Genomic DNA, 20127 nt, shown 5'->3' with positions numbered 1-20127 from the left:
AGTAGAGAAGAGTGCAGATCACTGGTTGCCAGCTTGGTGTGGAGAGACCTGACGGAAAAGACGGGATTAGAACTGGCCTTGGACTGAGGTGATGTTTGGATATTCCAGGACAGTAGCTCTCAACTGGGGGCAGTATTACTCCTGGGGGGTGTTTTGCAATGTATGGAGACCTGTTTGATTGTCACCACTGCGGAGGTCGGAGGGGATGCTACTGGCATTTAGTGGGCAGTGGCTGGGAGTGTTGATGAATATCACACGAGGCACAGGATAGCTCCCCGCAACAAAGAGTCCCCCAGCCCCAAATGTCAGCAGTACTGCAGTTGAGAAATCCTCCTTTGGAGCCAGAAGTCAATAGGTGAAAAAAACCCAGGAGGTCAAGAAGCCCGGGTCACTGTAATAGTCTGGGCAACCGTGGGCAAACTGGTTAACCTCTTTGGTCATCTCAAAACGAGGGCATCTCGGGATGGAAACTGAGCATCCATATTTGAATCCTGAGTTGAGCCAGCATGATTATGTTTATAGACTCATAGAGACTGAGCCAATTGAATGAGGCTCGTGATAAAAGGCTTTCTGTTCCTTAGCTCTCCCCTTTCATTTAATGACAATTTTGAGGGGTAAACGTTAGTCATTGTGATGCCAGACTGAAATAGATATTAACAACAACTTCAGAAGTAACATTTTGTATCAAGCTCTCTTTCAGAAAAAAGGATCTGTATCTAGAAAAACACCTACCTTAGGTTATGCAAAATTATGCTTGTATTGAATGAGAAAATCACAGCAAGCAGCTTTTGCAGGTTTTGTTCGTTGGCCCCAAATTACACTGACGACATCTCTTTTCAGTTCAAATAAACATTTATTCCAGTAAAAGGAGGCACTGTGATCTTTGCTATTTGCTATGTATTTCTGGGTGCACAGTGCCTTTGGTTAAGGCTTTGTGTGTTTACTAATTACACAGACCTTAGGGAGGCAACAAGTTGTTTTCCAAATGCAGCTAGTTTTGTAGCTAACCTCTGAAAATGGCATCTAACCAAGAAAGTCATAACAGTGGAAAGTTGCATCTGCACCTGTGTGAATAATGAGGAATTTTAAAAAAAAGTTTGAATCATTTTCACTTATGAAATAAGTTAATAAGTGAGCGTTAATTTACAAAATATGTCCGATGAGGTGCTTTAGTATGAATTACCGGGGATCCCAGAATAGGCCACACAGAGGGGCCACGTTGGAAATTTTTAGTGTGTTCTCAGGTTAATCAGATTCTGAAAGGAATATTTGATTTCCCAGTCCTATCATCAAAAAAATGAAGTGTACTGCTTAAAAAAATTAATTCGTATGGTTTAGAATCTGTCACCCCTCCACCCTGTCTCCTCCTTCAGGTAATGTAAGTACTTCTGCACTGATGGTCAAGGTGAGGACCCTGGTACTGCTGATTCTAGCATGCCGATTCAAAACTTCTCACAGAGATGAAAATAAAAATCAAAAAGATCTTTTAAAACTTCCTGAGGAAATGTATATATCTTGATGCACAAATTCCCCAACCCTGGGATCTCTTTTTAGTCCTTATATTTTCCCTTATGATGGTTATCCCAGGGGAAATGAAAAGTTAAAAGTACTTATAAAGTTCTGTATGTGTATAAGTGTGAGCATATGTGTATGCACGTGTGTGTTTGTGTATGTACACGTACACACACACTCTTAATGATGGCGCTGAACAGATGATCGCTAAGGCCCATTCCATTTCTAAAATGATGTCATTCTAAGAGTATTTAAGTAACTTTTTTTTAGAAGAATGCTCTTTGAAAGAGAAGTTGATGAATCATGTCAGTAACAAGTATAATATTTTGATGTGGCTAACAGTTTCACTGATCAATGCCCAAGACTTTTTAAAATAAATTTATTTATTTTTGGCTGCGTTGGGTCTTCATTGCTGCTCACGGGCTTTCTCTGGTTGCAGCGAGCAGGCGCTACTCTTCGTTGCAGTGCGCGGGCTTCTCATTGCGGTGGCTTCTCTTGTTGCGGAGCACGGGCTCTAGGCACGTGGGCTTCAGTAGTTGTGGCACGTGGGCTCAGTAGTTGGGGCTTGCGGGCTCTAGAGCGCAGGCTCAGTAGTTGTGGCACACGGGCTTAGTTTCTCCGCGGCATGTGGGATCTTCCCGGACCAGGGATCCTACCCATGTCCCCTGCATTGGCAGGCGGATTCTTAACCACTGCGCCACCAGGGAAGTCCCTTTGCCCAAGACTTCTGATAATAAATTGTTATAGAGTTTGGGATGTTTATAGTAAAGAGGCAGCCATCACCAGTTGTATGAGATGCAGGCATCTGCTTGAGGAGGAACAAATAGCTGTAATTCAGGAGACTGAACTGTTGACCATTAGATTCTTGGTCTTTCTCAGCCAAGCAGACTGATCCTCACATGTGCCTCCATTTCTCACCTCTTTCCTTTGTTCTTGCTATTCCCTCTATTTGAAACCTGCTGAAGTTTTCATTCCATCCACTCTACCAAAATCCTCCTCATCTTCTGTGATCCCGCTCCAGCCTTACGAATCTGTTTTTGAACTTCATTCACTTTAAATAAGGGAAAAAATAATACATTTAAGAAATCTAGTTTCTATTACATGCAGGCTTTACATGTATTTTAAACATTTTTAACAGCTTTATTGAGGTATAATTTACATACTGTAAAATTAACCCATTGATTTTTAGTAAATTTATAGCATTGTACAACCATCACCACAATCTACTTCTAGAACTCTTTCATCTCTCCCCACACTTTCCTTCTACCTATTTGCAGTCAGTCTCCACTCCCACATCTCCAGCCGTAGATAACCACTGCTCTGACATCTGTCTCTGTAAGTTTGCCTTTTCCAAGAACTTCATAAATGGGTTGCATAATACGTAGTCTTTGTATCTGATTTCTTTCACTTAGCATAATGTTTCTGAGCTTCATCTATGCTGTCACATGTATCAGTAGTTTGATACTTTTAATTGGTGAATACTATCCCATTGTAAGAATATACTACATTTTGCTTATCCATTTACCAGTCGTTGAGCATTTAGATTGTTTCCAGTCTTTGGCTACTATGGATAATGCTGCTGTAGACATTCACATACAAGTCTTTGTGTGGATATATGTTTCACTTCTCTTGGGTAGCTTTCTAAGTGTGGAATTCATGAATCACGTGATAAGGTTAGAGTTAAGTTTATAAGAAGCAGCCAAACTGCTTTCCAAAGTGGCATTATTATTATTTTACATCCCCACCAACTATATATGAGAGTTTCAGTTTCTTAAAATCCTTGCCAATACTTGGCATTATCTGTCTTATCTATTATAACTATTTTAGGGGATATGTAATAGTATCTGATTGTGGTTTACTTGCATTTCCTTAATGATTATATTGGGCACCTTTTCATGTGCTTATCAGCCATTCATATGTCTTTATGAAGACTTTCTATTCAAGATTTTTGCCTCTTTGTAATTGGATTGTTTGTCTTATTATTGAGTGTAAGACGTCTATATATATTCTGGATATAAGTCCTTTATCAGATAACGTGCTTTGAAAATATTTTTTTTCAGTATGTGGCTTGTCTTTTCATTTTTAAATAGTATCTTTGGAAGCACAAATATGTTTAATTTTAATGGATAACCATTATTTTTTTCTTTTAGCCTTGTGTTTTGTTGTTATATTGAAGAATTCTTTGCCCTCCCCAAGGTCATGAAGATTTTTTTCCTGTGTTTTTTCCTAGAAGCTTCATAATTTTAGCTCTTACATTGAAGTCTATAATCCATTTTGAGATCATTTTTATGTATGGTTTGAGGTAAAGGTCAGAGTTCATTTTTGTGTATGTGAAATCCAATTGTCCCAACACCATTTGTTGAAGAGTATTCTTTTCCCATTTAATTGTCTTGGAAACTTACAGACATTAATTTATTATTTATACCTTCCCCTAAACTCTATTAGGTAATTGCTCTTATCCTAACTTCAAAAATAAGTTTACAGACTTATAAATTTTAACTAATACGCTCAAATTCCCACAGCTAAGAGATGATAGACCCAGGATAGGAGTTCTGTTTTACCCAAGAACAAGACCTATCTTCTTATTAAAATTTCCTTTCATGATGTTTATTCCAACATTAAACTATAAGCTTCCTGAGGTTTTATATCACTTATTCTTATCTTGGCACCATAATCTAGGACAGTACTGTTTATTTGAGGGTCATGCTGTGAAACATTCAATTGACTTAAGTGATGTGAAAGTAAGTAATGACTCTGTAATCTAAATGACTTTTTCTCTTTGTTACATTTATGCTTACCATGGGCAAAACTAGACTTTCATTTTAAAGGAAACGTTCTTTAAGAAATAACTACTCACCCTCTATTAAGTGTTCATTCTGTATGAACATGAACTTCATTAGGAACCATGGTGAGTTGAGAATGTCTTTTCTCATATTTGACTCTAAAGGAGCTTTCAGGTGTCATAAAGTGGAGCTCAGATAAATACTGTCAGGAAGTGATAAAAGCATTGCCTTGGGAGCCAGAGGGTCCTAGTCGTGGTTCTTCAGGAACTTGTTAAGTGACCTTGAGCACATCATTAGATCTCTCTGCACCACAGTCTCCTCACCTGTAAAAGAATAGATGTGGACCAGGTTACATTATGATTTCCCTCCCATGATATGCTTTCGTTATATAAACTGCTACTGTAACATCCTGTTCTGCTCTAATGAGCCATCGGTGTCTTCTCTTATTTTCAGATTGCAGCGAGAGTCTGTTTCACTGTCACACGGGCAAGTGCCTTAATTATAGCCTGGTATGTGATGGATATGATGACTGTGGGGATCTGAGTGATGAGCAAAACTGTGGTAAGTAGCACCATTTCCCTGAAGGTTTTCATTTAAAATTGCAGACATTTATAATCAAGAACTTGTAGCTCATTGTTTGTTAACGTGATTAGTGGGTGAAATTACAAAATGATTGGTTTCTTACTTTTCCGAAAGAGGAAGTTTTTTAAATTATTAGTCTCAGTCATGTCTCATGTGTAAATGTAAGATTTCTTACAAAAAGTCATACTAAGGAAATGCTAGAGATGTGGAGTAGAAATGGGAGTTAACTTTTTTTTTTCTCTTTGAAAATGTTTGATTTCTTCTCTGGTTGGAGCCAGTGGCTCGTGTTTAGATTCTGAACTCTTGAGCAAAACGTTGCAGACAGATATATTTTCTGTTCCTGGTCCCCTTATTATGTATAACCGAGACCCCTCCTTTATTTGATTGCCACACACTACGGGGGCAACTTCTGCAGTGGGGATATCGAAGGTTAGAAGGGTGCATCTGTTTTATGTACAGAAACTGATCTTAACTTTTAAAGAAGGAACCTACCTCCTAGGTGCACGTTTGTACCTATAAACAGCATCTTCCCAATTCCTCACCCTCCCAGCTCCTGGTAACCAGCAGTCTACACTCTGTTTGAACAAAATCACATTTTTTTAGATTCCACATGTTAGTGATATCACACAGTATTTGTCTTTCTTTTTCTGGCTTATCTTATTTAGCATAAACTTATACAACACTCTATGTCAATTATATCTCAATTAAAAAAACAAGAATGACCCTACCTTTAAAAGAGCCAAGTTCAATTCTGAATGCCCTCTCATGAATTAAAACCAGCAAAATTCTTCTTGCTTATTTACCTTTCTGAATTTGTGATTAGCTTTTGAATTTTTTTTTTAGGTAGTATATTATTGAGTGACAGAAGAACTTTCTAATAGGAGCAGAAGGGCAAGGTGAGATGAGGCAGGACACTGGGAAAATGATGTGAAATGATTATTCAGCATTAGAGAATATCAAAAGAAATGCTGGGGGAGAATCAGGAGTGGGTCAGGGGAATGCCTCGGAGGAGTGGTGAATGTCCCAAATGGCCCCATGCTGGGAAACTCAGTAGTTTCTAGAAGCATCTGTGTAGCCGCCTCTCACTGCATCCATAAGAATGTTGGAAAATGTACGTATGCGCAAAACATCCCACGGGTCACTAGATAGATATGGATTATCTTCTGGGATTGAGTAGTCTTGGGACACAAAGAATGAGACTCCATTGTAATTGTATACATCATAAAATGTATAGTTTGTGGCCTTAGAGATTATCTACTCCAACTCCTCCTTTTACCAATAAGATAACTGGAGAAAAGACAGTAAAAATGAGGGAGGAGGGAATTGAGTGTAGCTTGGTAGTTCAGTAGGCCAGTGGAGAGGACCAGTGTATAGTTGGCATGTGAAAGACAGTGGTCTTACCAACTCAACCTAGTTCCTCTGAAGGTAGTAGGATATCACGAGGTTTGTGCTCTTAGGATGACTTTGTTTCTACCTAATGGTAATAATCACGATGTCCTCTTAGACCATTCTCTGTCCCGGCTGCCCATCGTTAGCAGGCTGAGCATGTGCTGGCTCCTCTGGTTCCCACCCAGTGGCCTCTCCCATTGCAGAGCACAGGCTCCGGACGCACAGGCTTAGCAGCCATGGCTCACGGGCCCAGCCGCTCCGCGGCACGTGGGATCCTCCCGGACCGGGGCACGAACACGTGTCCCCTGCATTGGCAGGCGGACTCCCAACCACTGCGCCACCAGGGAGGGCCCATGTCTTTCTTCTTTTCTCTGCACCATTTCGTCCATCTTCTTCACTTAATTGCTCCCCTATATCCTTCAAGACCCGTGGTCCCTCCACAGGTCTGTTAAAGACAGTGGTGCTGTTAATGGAAATCCATGATAGTTCCTCATTATGGAATCTGTTATTCACGAATCTACATACATCTTTTAAAGGGTTGTTTATATTAAGGTTATTCCATGTCTCATATCAAAGAATCCTATAGGTTCTGCCCTCTGTGAGAGGAAACATCACTTAGTTCTCCTTTTTTCCCCAGGAATATATAGTTTGGGACAGAGGTTAAATCCAGGATAAAAAGAATCATTAAAAAAACCCAACTATTTTGCATTTCTTACCCAGCAGTTCTTTCAAGTATGAGTTCTATATTTAGACAGTTCAATAGAAAACCTTAGCTTAGCATCAGGCAAGATGACAGGAGGAGATACCTGCCTCCGCAGATTACCACAGAGAGGTAAGTTGCAATTCCTAGAAACATGACAGAGTTGTCACGAATCATCAAATCAGCTATCTACGTTGTGAAACCCAAATCATAGTTCTGTTTATTTGAGCCAAATCACAAAATTTTCATAAGGAAAGAAAACAGTGACTAAACACAACAAAACACAGAACAAGCTATGGGTCCTAGAAAAGCTGGGAGCTTGTTATTCATCTGAAAAGCAGTCAGGTCTTACCCCGTAGTGATGGTGGCCGGGGGGCCACATGGTTGCCCGGGAGGTGCCAGACCCAGAGTAGAAAGGTTATTGACGGTATTGGAATAATTGGAACAGACTCTCTTCTACTGGAACTTGTTCTACTGGAACAAGCCACACAGTTCTAAGTGTTTGTCATGCTGGTTCTCTCCATCCTCCTGAGTTTTTCTTTCCTCCAGACTGCAACCCCACAGAGGAGCATCGCTGTGGAGATGGACGCTGCATTGCCATAGAGTGGGTGTGTGACGGTGACCATGACTGTGGGGATAAGTCTGACGAGGTCAATTGCTGTGAGTGCCCTGAGGGCTTTCATTTTGCTTATTTTTCTACTTCTGCCTGTTTGGTCAAATACACTCAAGGTTCACTATCTAAACAGATTCTTGCACTTTGGTCCTAGCCTATACAGATAATAATTGAGTGGTGTGATGACAATAACAGCATAGTGTAACTGACTTCCGCCTCTCTTTCTCCAAAACTCCAAGCCTGATTCGGCTGCTCTGGCCAAGCGGGTGGCAGTTTTCTTTCTCATTGTCCACAAATATCCTTTCTGGGTCTGCGACTTTGTCAAAGGGAATGTTCTTCCCAGAGACTGGGGCACTTTTCTTCTGCAAACAATATATGAGCAGTTAAGTGGGAGCCTCCAGAGGTGCTCTCAGGTACCACGGGTGGGAGAACCAGGGGAGAACTGGCAAAGATAAGAGAGCCTTCAGTGTTCATAGAGTTACACAGAGTGTGCAGTAATATTGTAACTTTAGAGCCTGTCTTATTTCTGGGTGAGTATATCCGGAGAAAACTCTAACTCAAAAAGACACATGCACCCCAATGTTCATTGCAGTACTGTTTACAATAGCCAGGACATGGCAGCAACCTTAATGTGCCTCGACAGATGAATGGATAAAGAAGATGTGGCACATATATACAACGGAATATTGCTCAGCCATAAAAAAGAATAAAATAATGCCATTTGCAGCAACATGGATGGACCTAGAGATGATCATACTAAGTGAAGTAAGCTAGACAGAGAAAGGCAAATATCATATATCATATGTGGAATCTAAAAAAATGATACTAATGAACTAATTTACAAAACAGAAACAGACTCACAGACATAGAAAACAAACATGATTACCAAAGGGGAAAAGTGGGTGGGTGAGGGATAAATTAGGAGGTTGGGATTAACATATACACACGGCTACATATAAAATAGATAACCAACAAGGTCCTACTGTATAGCACAGGGAACTATACTCAATATTTTGTACTAATCTATAAGGGAAAAAATCTGAAAAGGAATAGATACATATATATATATAACTGAATCACTGTGCTGTACACCTGAAACTAACACGATATTGTAAATCAACTATCCTTCAATTAAAAAAAAAAGGTCTTCAGGTAGCTATTACACTACCTGCCTAATAAAATCAAATATGGCTGATCACATTTTATTCCCTAGAAACTACAGTATACTCAGTAGGGGATAAAAAAATGATTGAATAGCAGCAGCTGTTTGTTAAAAGAGAGTAATATTGATCTGAAAGAGTTAATATGGTGCATTTTATGCATGTTCAAACTAATTAAACTCTTTATTCCATCTTTTGCTGTCTAATAAAAGCAGGAACAGCTTATACATATGAGATTGACTATTTAATTTGCCTATAACTTGAGACAAAATTACAAATGTGGGTTGCATGGTTTTTATTTTGACATAAGAAAAATCACATAAATTAATTAGGAAATGCAATGCCCAGCTTTCTTCTTTCCTGAACTTGTTTGAACTGGAATAGTACCTGAGTCCTTGCTTAGTGGACATAGTGGAACAGAGTGGTCTGTATTTTGATGGATCTTGGAAAAGCAAGGACTTGGTGCTCATGTATGTATTTATGTATGTGTGTGTGTATGTATGTGTGTATGTAGACCATAAGTTGGTGAAGGCCGAGGTCATATGATACATGGGTTTCTAACGCTCTAAAAGACAATAGGGATAAAATTAAGACAACCTTCAGAAATTGGAAGGTTAATGGCCACTAGACCATCCCTTTTAAATGTCAGACATCGTAAGCAAGTTTTGAAATAAAGTGTTTATTGTGGGGTAGGTGCTATGCAAGTCTTTCACATATACCACTTCATTAGTGCATTAGGTCAGGTTGGTGCAGAGTGAAATGTTGGGGCTTGGGTTAGAAAAGCTTGCCTTCACATTCTGGCCGTACCTTTTAACAGCCTTGAGACTTTGAGGCAAACACTAAACTCTCTAAGCTTCAGTTTCCTTCTTCTAAACAAGGTCGATAATATCCATTTGCAAATTTGTTCTGAGGATTTGAGATTAGACACCTAATACTCCTAGCACAGTTATCGCCACATAGTAAGCCTTTAATAAATTGTAGCTTTTATATTAGTAGTATAACTACTACCATCATTAATACTGTTTCTCACCATGCAATGACCAAGAAAAAATTTTTAGTGAGTGCTATTTAATAAGGGAAGAGAAATTCCTGAAAGGAAACTTTCCATTCCAAAGATACTTGGAATGAACAAAATGAATGATATACTCATTCATTTATGCAGAACATTCAGAAATTTAGAACACTTCATTCTTGGTGATGCCAGATAAATGGGGATCACTGATGTGATCTATAGACCGAAAGAAGTAGAGATAATTAAAATGCATGTTATTTTGGCATTTCCTAGCATGTCACAGCCAGGGTCTGGTGGAATGCAGAAGTGGCCAGTGTATCCCCAGCACTTTCCAGTGTGATGGAGACGAGGACTGTAAGGACGGAAGTGATGAGGAGAGTTGCACCAATGGTAAGTGTGTGCTCCAGCCCCGGAAACAGTCCTGACCGGTGGGCCTTTCCTTGGGAGCACAGCAAAAAGTTGGAAGTTACCTACAGCCTAAAGGATCCCCATATAAATAATGCCAGATTGCTTAATGCACTGGTCCTCACAGCTCTGGTCAGCCAGAAACCCTTGCTTATGGTAAATGTGACTCTCATGCAACTTACACTGAAAAATCATCCCTAAGGGTGAAGAGTAGAGGTTAAACACTTAAACAGCATGGGTAGATTCAGTTAGATGTTTTATGGGGAAACACCACAATAAAGAGAAAAATGTAGCGTATAGTATTCAATTCAATTAGATTTCAATTAGAAATAACTGGCTTCTGAAATTAAATGTAATGGCTTCCTAAAATAACCATGTACAGAGAAGCAGTTTAATGCCTCACATCTTAACTGGGGTATAATTGCTTTACAATGGTGTGTTAGTTTCTGCTTTATAACAAAGTGAATCAGCTATACATATATCCCCATATGCCCTCCTTCTTGCGTCTCGCTCCCACCCTCCCTATCCCACCCCTCTACGTGGTCACAAAGCACCGAGCTGATCTCCCCATGCTATGTGGCTGCTTCCCACTAGCTATCTATTTTTACATATGATAGTGTATATATGTCCATGCCACTCTCTCACTTCGTCCCAGCTTACCCTTCCCCCTCCCTGTGGCCTCAGGTCCTTTCTCTACATCTGCGTCTTTATTCCTGTCCTGACCCTAGGTTCTTCAGAACTATTTTTTTTTAATTCCATATATATGTGTTACCATACGGTATTTGTTTTTCTCTTTCTGACTTACTTCACTCTGTATGACAGTCTCTAGGTCCATCCACCTCACTACAAATAACTCAATTTCATTCCTTTTTATGGCTGAGTAATATTCCATTGTGTATATGTGCCACATCTTCTTTATCCATTCATCTGTCCATGGACACTTAGGTTGCCTCCATGTCCTGGCTGTTGTAAATAGTGCTGCAATGAACATTGTGGTAGATGACTCTTTTTGAATTACGGTTTTCTCAGGGTATATGCCCAGTAGTGGGATTGCTGGGTCATATGGTAGTTCTATTTTTAGTTTTTTAAGGAACCTCCATACTGTTCTCCATAGTGGCTGTACCAATTCACATTCCCACCAGCAGTGCAGGAGTGTTCCCTTTTCTCCACACCCTCTCCAGCATTTATTGTTTCTAGATTTTTTGATGATGGCCATTCTGACTGGTGTGAGCTGATACCTCATTGTAGTTTTGATTTGCATTTCTCTAATGATTAGTGATGTTGAGCATCCTTTCATGTGTTTGTTGGCAATCTGCATATCTTCTTTGGAGAAATGTCTGTTTACATCTTCTGCCCATTTTTGGATTGGGTTGTTTGTTTTTTTGATATTGAGCTGCTTGTAAATTTTTGAGGTTAATCCTTTGTCAGTTGCTTCATTTGCAAATATTTTCTCCCATTCTGAGGGTTGTCTTTTCGTCTTGTTTATGTTTTCCTTCCAAGCAATATACTTAAATACACTTTAAAAGGAGTCTGATATTATCTGTGAAACCCCCAAAGAAAAAGTAAATCAAATAAGTTGGTTTTTTTAAGTGTGTCTATTTCTGCCAGAAAAGAAAGCTCTACACTGATTGTTTTAAGTCCCAGTTTGTGTAGAAGCATCTCTCAGTACAGGGTTGGTAATATCCTTTGGCTTAAAAATCACTACATTTGCTTATAATTGACCTTACCTCTTACCAACATAGCCTAGTTGTTAAGAATGTGGATGTTGCCGCCCAGCTGCCTGGGTTCAAACCCCAGCTCTGCCACCTACTCCCTGGTTGACTTTAGTCCAGTAACTTAACCCTGTTACATTTCAGTTTCTGTGTCTAATCTCAGAATAATGATAACTACTTCATAGAGATGGCACATGGTGAGCACTCAATAAATGTAAGTTCTTATCACATGGCTGCTATGTGAAAGCAAGTCTTAGGCTGTGTTTATTCCAAATCAGCTAATGAGATTGGTCACCGATAACTAAATTAACTTTTTCATAGTGAATATTGATCATTAGGATGGCTTTAATGAAAACGCATTTCAGACCTAAAGGGAGAGCCTTTTAATCACAGATTTAGTCCATAAAAAACTAGATAACGAGTGCTTCATTTTACCAGTTTTTTTTTTTTTTTTTGCGGTACGCGGGCCTCTCACTGCTGTGGCCTCTCCCATTGTGGAGCACAGGCTCCGGACACGCAGGCTCAGCGGCCGTGGCTCACGGGCCCGGCCGCTCCGTGGCATGTGGGATCTTCCCGGACGGGGGCACAAACCCGTGTCCCCTGCATCGGCAGGCGGACTCTCAACCACTGCACCACCAGGGAAGCCCCATTTTACCAGTTTTAAAATTCAGAAGGAATTCCCTTTCTAGCCATGAGTTATTGTGTGCATGTCAGCCAAGCAACTCCCTTTTGATCAAATAGTTCTTTCTCTCTACAAAATTCAATGCTGTTTGAAATAATTTTGGATTTTTTTACTATGCAGTGGCAGGATTTGAAAATACTTCCTTACATGTGTGAGATGTTAGAAAGTCACATGATGAAATGGATCACAAAGTAAAATTGTAGCATCTTTATCCACTCTAATGAATTCAATATAATAAAAGTATATTGTGGTGCTGGGAATTTAGTGGCAAGCAAAGCGGCTGATGCGTCTAGCAGGCTCCTGGGGGAGACAAGCCGATACAAATAATTGTGCTGGTCCTTGTCTAACTGGGGAGTGACATAGGCCAGGAGGGAAATTCAAGGTGCTAGGATGCCACGTATTGGATGCATGTCCTGGTAAAGGGCCTCTGGGAAGCTTCCCTGAGATGGAGCTGTAGGAGCCTCAGTCTGAAGAATGAGTGGAATTAACAAAGGAGAGTGGGGCTGGAGAAAGAATTTTAGACACAGGGAACCGTTGGCCAAAGGCACGGAGGTGGCAGGAAGGAGCAAGGTAGTTTAGAGTAGTGGGAGAAGGCCACTGCGTTCGGCGAGCTGAGAGTGAAGGGGAGTGAGTTACAAGCGTCAGCAGTGATCGAAGGCTGGTTCTGCTCAACCAGGCTGGGAGGGGGTCTGGGACTGCTTCTGCCAGGACTCGGGGCCCCATTCAAGATTTAGGCCATTACAACCCTCAGCCTCACTCTCAACCTTCCTGTTTAGTCTCCCTTAACCTCCAGTGACTCCAGCCTGTGTACTTTTTACTCCAAGCCTTTGCATATCCTGCTGTCTGCTTGGGAAACCCATCCTTCCCTCTTATCCCACCTTACCCCATCGGCCTGAAAAACTCCTTTGAGAAGATTTACTCTTACTGTCGTCGTTTGCGTTTACTGCTTTTTGCTTCAGTGGAGCAATGATCACATGGCATTGTAAGATTGCGTTCATGATGATATCCCTAATTAGGGTGGAAATTATCAGGGTTTTCTGTCTTTTAATGCTCAGTGCCTAGCTGGTCACATAAGTTGTCACATAGTGGGCGCTTAATACTGGCTGAAATAATGAATGCATGCTGTCTTAATAAAATTTCTTCAAGAGACTAAATTCATGGAACTTATCCTGGCTTACCTTGCAAAAAAAAGTTTGACCTGCTAACATTAAAAAAAAGAAAAGGAGTGATATCTATTTTATGCAAGGCTGTGATATATAGTGTTGTTCATTAATGGTACTGGAAGGGAGAAAGAGTCCAGAATACGAAATATTATATTTAGAATTATAGATAAGTCTTAGAATTATAGATAAGAAAGTCCAGTATAATAAATATTGTCTTAGAATTACAGATAAGAATGATTGTATGTATACCCATACCGTTATTTATATTTAAAACTGCCTTGCAAGATTTTCAAGGTTCCACATGACGTGTCTGAGTAATTGACTATAATGGGGGTGAGCTAGAAAGAGAACAAGCAGTAATTTATTACCTTATCCATTTAATCTACAAATGACCAGGAAATCAATGGGAAAAGCAGTTTCCTCTCCACATACCTTAAGGGAAAGCCATTAGGTTGATGTTACTGTTGTCATCCATTTGGGAACAAGAAACCCAATTCTCAGATCATTGCAGCTAGGCCAGTGCTACTTTCCAAGGACACAGAAAATATGGATAACAGCTGCTTAAGACTTATGCCATGATAAAGTATCCTTACCGTATTGATGTTGATGCCTTATTTATTATTAAGGAAAGCATTTTCCTTAGAGGAAAGACTAGAGTTGGGATCAAATGAGTCTTAAAAATATTGGCCCTTCCCTCAAATCACTTGAATTTTATTTTGTCATCAACTCCATGCACCCATGTAAATATAAGATGCTCTCTTTTCCATTAAAAGCAGCGACAGATGATTTTTGAAGGATGGGTTGCCTCTTACTTCTTTATTCCTACAGAATCTCAACATGTGTTCAAAATTTTTGGAGAAGTTGGAAGGAAATTAAAGTTGTGTCCTTCCTCGGTTCTGGATCCTTCAGATCCTAGTGCATGGAATTTATAGTTGCTGATGAAAGTAAATGTGCTTTTACCCCGCCTGTAGGTCAGACTCCGTGTCAAGAAGGAGATCAAAGATGCCTCTACAGTTCCTGCCTTGATTCATGTGGTGGTAGCTCTCTTTGTGATCCCAGCAACAGTCTGAATAATTGTAGTAAGTACAGTTGCTGCTGACAAATTCAATTACCACGTCAGGCTATGTATTCAGTTTTATCCTTTTGCATTGACATTAAAATGCTGAAGTGTGGAATCCCTCCAAAATATGTATATATATATTTCTCTCTTTTTTTTAAAGGTTGCATGTGGTAGCAGAAAAGAAGCAAAATGGTCTTAATTAACTTAAATCATAAACAAATGTGTCGTCATGAATGGGCTATAAATCCATTGCTTAATGTCATTGCCGTGACTTTCCACTCAACGTCAGCTCCTATATATTATTTTCTTGGCTGCCTCTGCAGGAAAATGCTATCTTTCTTCCTTTTTAAAGCCCAACTTCAAAAATGGAAACTTTATCCAAGAAGTAAATATGAAGTTCGTTTAAATAGCCACATAAAACTTTGGCGGTCTGTTCTTGTAATAAAATGTATTCTCACCCTTCCAGGAACTTTGCTGACCTGTAATGACCTCGCTACAAATGGTGTAGACAGGTGGCTGTATCCAAACTGGCTTCAGGAGGAGGAATGATTAGGGGAAGATTGAATGGGCAGGGGTAGCAGGAAGACTCTCTCGGGAAATTTTAGATGAATTGGAAAGCCCCCAAAGACTGATTTCTAGTAATGGCTTGCTTACTTCTGGGCTCTGCTTTCACATTCTACTCCCTTCTTTCACTTTTTAGAATTAATTTTTGGCTTCCCTGTCAGCTTGGGCTTGAGATTTAGAAGCAAGTCTGTCAGCTTTCAGTTGACAAGAAGGTATGACTTCTTAGCACAGATCCCAGCAGTGAAGGCCCCTGGAGGCCGGGAGGTTGAAAGGCTGAAGGGTTTGGGTCCCTGGATTTGCTGAAGTTTTCAGATCCTAATTCTACTCTGTGACCTTTCTGGGTCAATGTAGAGCTTATGGGTGGCAGGTAGCCCATACCCCTTAGGGGATATCAAGGGGTGAAAACAGTGGGCTGGATAGGAGTGTGAGGGCCACAGCCAATTAATAACCCAGACTAACAAGATTTTTTGTTTAATTTCACAAGCACTTAATAACTGTTTGGCCGAAAGCACAATACCCAGCCCTCCTCCATTCCCCATAGGAGAGAACAGTGCAAATAGAGATCAGTCTGACCGCTAAGACACACTACCATTTTATCCACTCTAAAATATTAAATGTATGTCTATGTATGTGTATATATGTATATACATATGATTTGACTTTGCTCATCTCCCAGTCTGCCCTGGAACTCTTTCAGAATCATTTTTTTTTTTTACTTCACCTTGAACTTGGGCTGTAGCATTTTGGACAGTGACAGTATTGTCTCAGACACATGTATTTTATTAAAGTTTTGGGGGTTGTCTGACATGTAATGGCACTTACTGTTACATTAAAAAATGGTGAGAGCAATGTTAGCCTGTGTCAAATTTAGGCAGGGAGTAACCAAGTATATGTTATCCTATTTTCTCTATACTTGAAATATTTCAAGATTAAAAATAAGTTATCACCTGTCCAAAAAAAAAGGAACTTGTAGGAAGGGCACTAGATAACTCAGCTGGTATGTATGTTGACTTAAAAAAAATGCACAACGTGAGAGTTGCGAGTTAAGTTTTATTGGGCAAAATGAGGACTGCAGGCCGGGAGACAGCATTTCAGATAACTCTGAAAAAACAGGTAGTCAGGAATGTCAAAAGATTATTATTAATCAAAGAATACCAGATATCTCAAGTTAAGGAATTCAGCGCTCTTCTATGTATGGGAAGATGCAAGAGTCTTGACTCCCTGAAATAATTCCTTTGATATGCACCTCAGCTCTCCCGGACAGTATCCAGTGTTTTCACATCCCGAGTTTCCTCAGGGCTCACCACAGGGAGTGGCTGCAGTCTGATGGCTGCTAGATGGCAGGTATTCTTTTCAGCCCTGAGTTTCCTCAGGGCTCATCAGCTCACGTTGGAGGGCTACAATCATTGGTGACTGTGACATCCTTCGTTTATTGATATGGCAGGAAATATTCCATTTATCATGTATATTCAACCAGTATTTCTAGCGTGTCTGTGATGTCCCAGGCACTGGGATGGGCACTGGGCACTTTGATGGCAATGAAGGGAAACGTGATTCCAGCCTTCCTGGAGCTAACTTTTCAACAGCGGGATCATATGGCCACCTTCCCATTCATATATACAACTTTGGTTTTCTTCTTTTTTTCTTTGCGGTACGCGGGCCTCTCACTGTTGTGGCCTCTCCCGTTGTGGAGCACAGGCTCCGGACGCGCAGGCTCAGCGGCCATGGCTCACGGGCCCAGCCGCTCCGCGGCATGTGGGATCTTCCCAGACCGGGGCACGAACCCGTGTCCCCTGCATCGGCAGGCGGACTCTCAACCCCTGCGCCACCAGGGAAGCCCTGGTTTTCTTTTTCTGTTCTTCAAATACACTCAAACCATTTCCCTAGCGTCTCACCATCTCATCAGCTTCCTCTTTCATCACAGATGTTCTTGCCGTGTTCCCTCCATATATATTCAGCAAACATTGGAACACCCCCTCTTCCGAGTATCAGGCATTGGGCTTGTCCTTGGTCTCCATTCCTTCCGTGTTATTAAAAATAAGTGTTGGAGAAAAAAGTACACGAGTGAACATTTAGAACTAAAGGTTGATGGAGTACTGTGGGAAACTTGGGGGGGGTCCCTGAAGCATGACAGTCATACCTGGCTTCATACAGCCATGGCAATCATGGGTGCGAGGAGAGACCCATGCCCAGGAGCTGCTGTCTCTGCTAGGCACATAAGCCGTGTATATGCCTAACTTCCAGCTGAGAGTAAAGATGTTATTCCTTCTCTTTCAAGGAGCTTCAGGATGGTGTGTGTCTACTTGGTTCTCTGTAAATATGGACGAGTATCATCTCCTCTCAGAAAACTCTTCATGCACTTGAAAATGTGATTAATTGTTTAAAGATCTTTGACACTGTCAGAGACTACTGTTATTTAGATTCTGGAGCACGACTGAGCAGCGCTCTCTTTCTCTGGCTCCCTGCCAGTGGGGGATATGAGTTTGGAGAACGTGGACATTCTTTCCGGTGGAGTCAGCCTCTCACTGGAGTTGCTGGGAGGCTAGTCCTTAAAGATAATGGTTCTTGCCACCCCATAAAATATTATAATAACGTTCCAATGGTCCCTGAAGATATACTGGGTGGGACCCTGGCATCAGTATTTTTAAAATTCCCCAGGTGACCCCAGTGTGCAGCAAAAGTTGAGAATTATTGCTTTGTGGCCTGACGAGGCTGCTGGGATTAGTGACATCCTGAAATTGGATGTGAAAAAAAGTCTTCGTGGTTTTCTTTTTTTTTTTTTTTCTTTTGCGGTACGCAGGCCTCTCACTGTTGTGGCCTCTCCTGTTGCGGAGCACAGGTTCTGGACGCGCAGGCTCAGTGGCCATGGCTCACGGGCCTAGCCGCTCCGCGGCATGTGGGATCTTCCCAGACTGGGGCACGAACCCATGTCCCCTGCATCGGCAGGAGGACTCTCAACCACTGCGCCACCAGGGAAGCCCTGGTTTTCGTATTTTTCAGTGGATAAGATCCATGGTTTATCTCAGATTAGCAGAAGTGCCTACAATTAAAAAAAGCCTAAAGAACACATCTCAGATGATATTGTGTATGGAGAGGCTTAAAAGTATCACAGTATCACCACATCCACTCCAGCCCAGAATCTTTAACATGTTTGCACCCTGCTGGGAGGCAAAATTCGGACATGTCCTTGCCTTGGCGGGTAGGATCAGGAATGTTGTTTCCCATCAGTCTGGTGTGGAGGGACTAATCCATCACCTGTACCTTGTAGAGTGCAATCCAGACATCTGGGGGAACCTGGCGGAGAGAACAGCTCCTGGGCATGTGTCTCTCCCCACCTCCCTGCGCCCATGATCGCCATGGCTGTATGAAGCCTGGTGTGACTGTCATGCCTCAGGGACCCTCCCAGGTTTCCCATAGTGTTCCATCAACCTTTAGTTCTACATGTTTACTTGTGTACATTTTTCTTCCAACACTTATTTTTAATAACAGAGAAGGAATGGGGACGAGTGACTAGCCCAGTGCCTGACACTCAAAAGAGGGGGTGTTCAAATGTTTGCTGAATATATATGGAGGGAACCTGGCAAGAACACCTGTGATGAAAGAGGAAGCTGATGAGACAGTGAGACGCTAGGGAAACTGTCTGAGTGTATTTGAAGAACAGAAAAGGAAAACCAAAGTCGTATATATGAGTGGGAAGATGGCAGTATGATTCCCCCCCACTGAAAAGTTATATCCAGGAAGAAATGAACAGCTTTGTTCTTCAAATAGTTTCCCAGTGGTCTGTCAATTTCCTGCCCTCTCCTTGCAGTCTCTAGGTGGAAGGAACAGATAGTATAGGGGTGTAGTCAAAAAGCCATATGCTGTAATGATTAAGGACTTCAGTTCTCAGGATCAAATAGTAGATGAGAGGAACAACCTCTTTCTAAAAGCATTCCCAGCTAGTAAGTGGAAGATAAATGATTGAATTCGAATATTACCATTTGGTAACCAGGTGAATTAACAGGGCAAGGCACTGCGCATGGACATAGAGCTGTAGACGTCACAAAAAGAAATCAGACGGATGTGTCTTCTGATGAAAGAACACCGCAGCACCTAGAGTCTTGCCAAAGGGATGAAGCCTAATGAGGCCCCTGGCTTCAGCTGCCAGTGTTCAGGAGACAAGGGGGATAGGGAAACATGTTTAGCCTCCCCACGAGTGTGCAATCAGCAAAATCCAAACTCTGGCACACTCTACAGGTCAAGTCCCCGGATTCTTCAATAGTTAAACATTAAAGAAAAATAAAGAGATGGAGGGGAGGGGGAACATAGATAGTATAAGAGACTTCAATTTGGTTTTCAAAAATGGGTAGCCAAACTGTAGTGTGTAGGATGTGGTGCACACTTATGTAATGAAGCTATGAAGAAGAGAAAGGAAGTGATGACTCTGAAACTCAGCGTTTACTTTGTGGGGGAGGGAGAAGGTCGACATAAGACAGGGGATATGGAAGGGTACGTGGGATGTCTGGCAGAGTTCAGTTGCTTGACCTGGGTAGTAGGTGTAAGGGTGTTCACCTTATAATAGCTCTTCAAATTCTAAAAACTAAATAATAATAAAGAGAGCTTTAAAGTTTTGACGCAAAGATGAATCTCGGATATATATGCCAATGGATGTTGGAAATGACATTTTCTCATGTAAACGACCATCAATCTAATACATGATTTCCATTGGCTTCAGGTATTGATTGCATCATGATGAAGATGTCACATCGTTTAGTTAATAGTCCTTTCTTTAGGTTGAATTTATCAAATAT

At 41.1% G+C, this 20127-nt stretch overlaps 1 protein-coding gene across 1 annotated transcript in view; it reads left to right on the top strand.

Annotated features, from left to right (window-relative positions):
- CORIN (corin, serine peptidase) overlaps positions 1 to 20127 on the top strand; it is a 222651-nt gene that overhangs the window by 128336 nt on the left and 74188 nt on the right. Inside the window, exons 6-9 of the mRNA XM_032632658.1 lie at positions 4749 to 4856; positions 7516 to 7626; positions 10025 to 10141; positions 14685 to 14792. Coding sequence (XP_032488549.1) covers positions 4749 to 4856; positions 7516 to 7626; positions 10025 to 10141; positions 14685 to 14792 — 444 coding nt within the window. The remainder of the gene's footprint in view (positions 1 to 4748; positions 4857 to 7515; positions 7627 to 10024; positions 10142 to 14684; positions 14793 to 20127) is intronic.

This window comes from Phocoena sinus, chromosome 5 (assembly GCF_008692025.1).
Source record: "Phocoena sinus isolate mPhoSin1 chromosome 5, mPhoSin1.pri, whole genome shotgun sequence".
Lineage (NCBI taxonomy): Eukaryota > Metazoa > Chordata > Mammalia > Artiodactyla > Phocoenidae > Phocoena > Phocoena sinus.
Note: the sequence above shows the minus strand (reverse complement) of the source record. Positions and strands in the feature narration are given on the sequence as shown.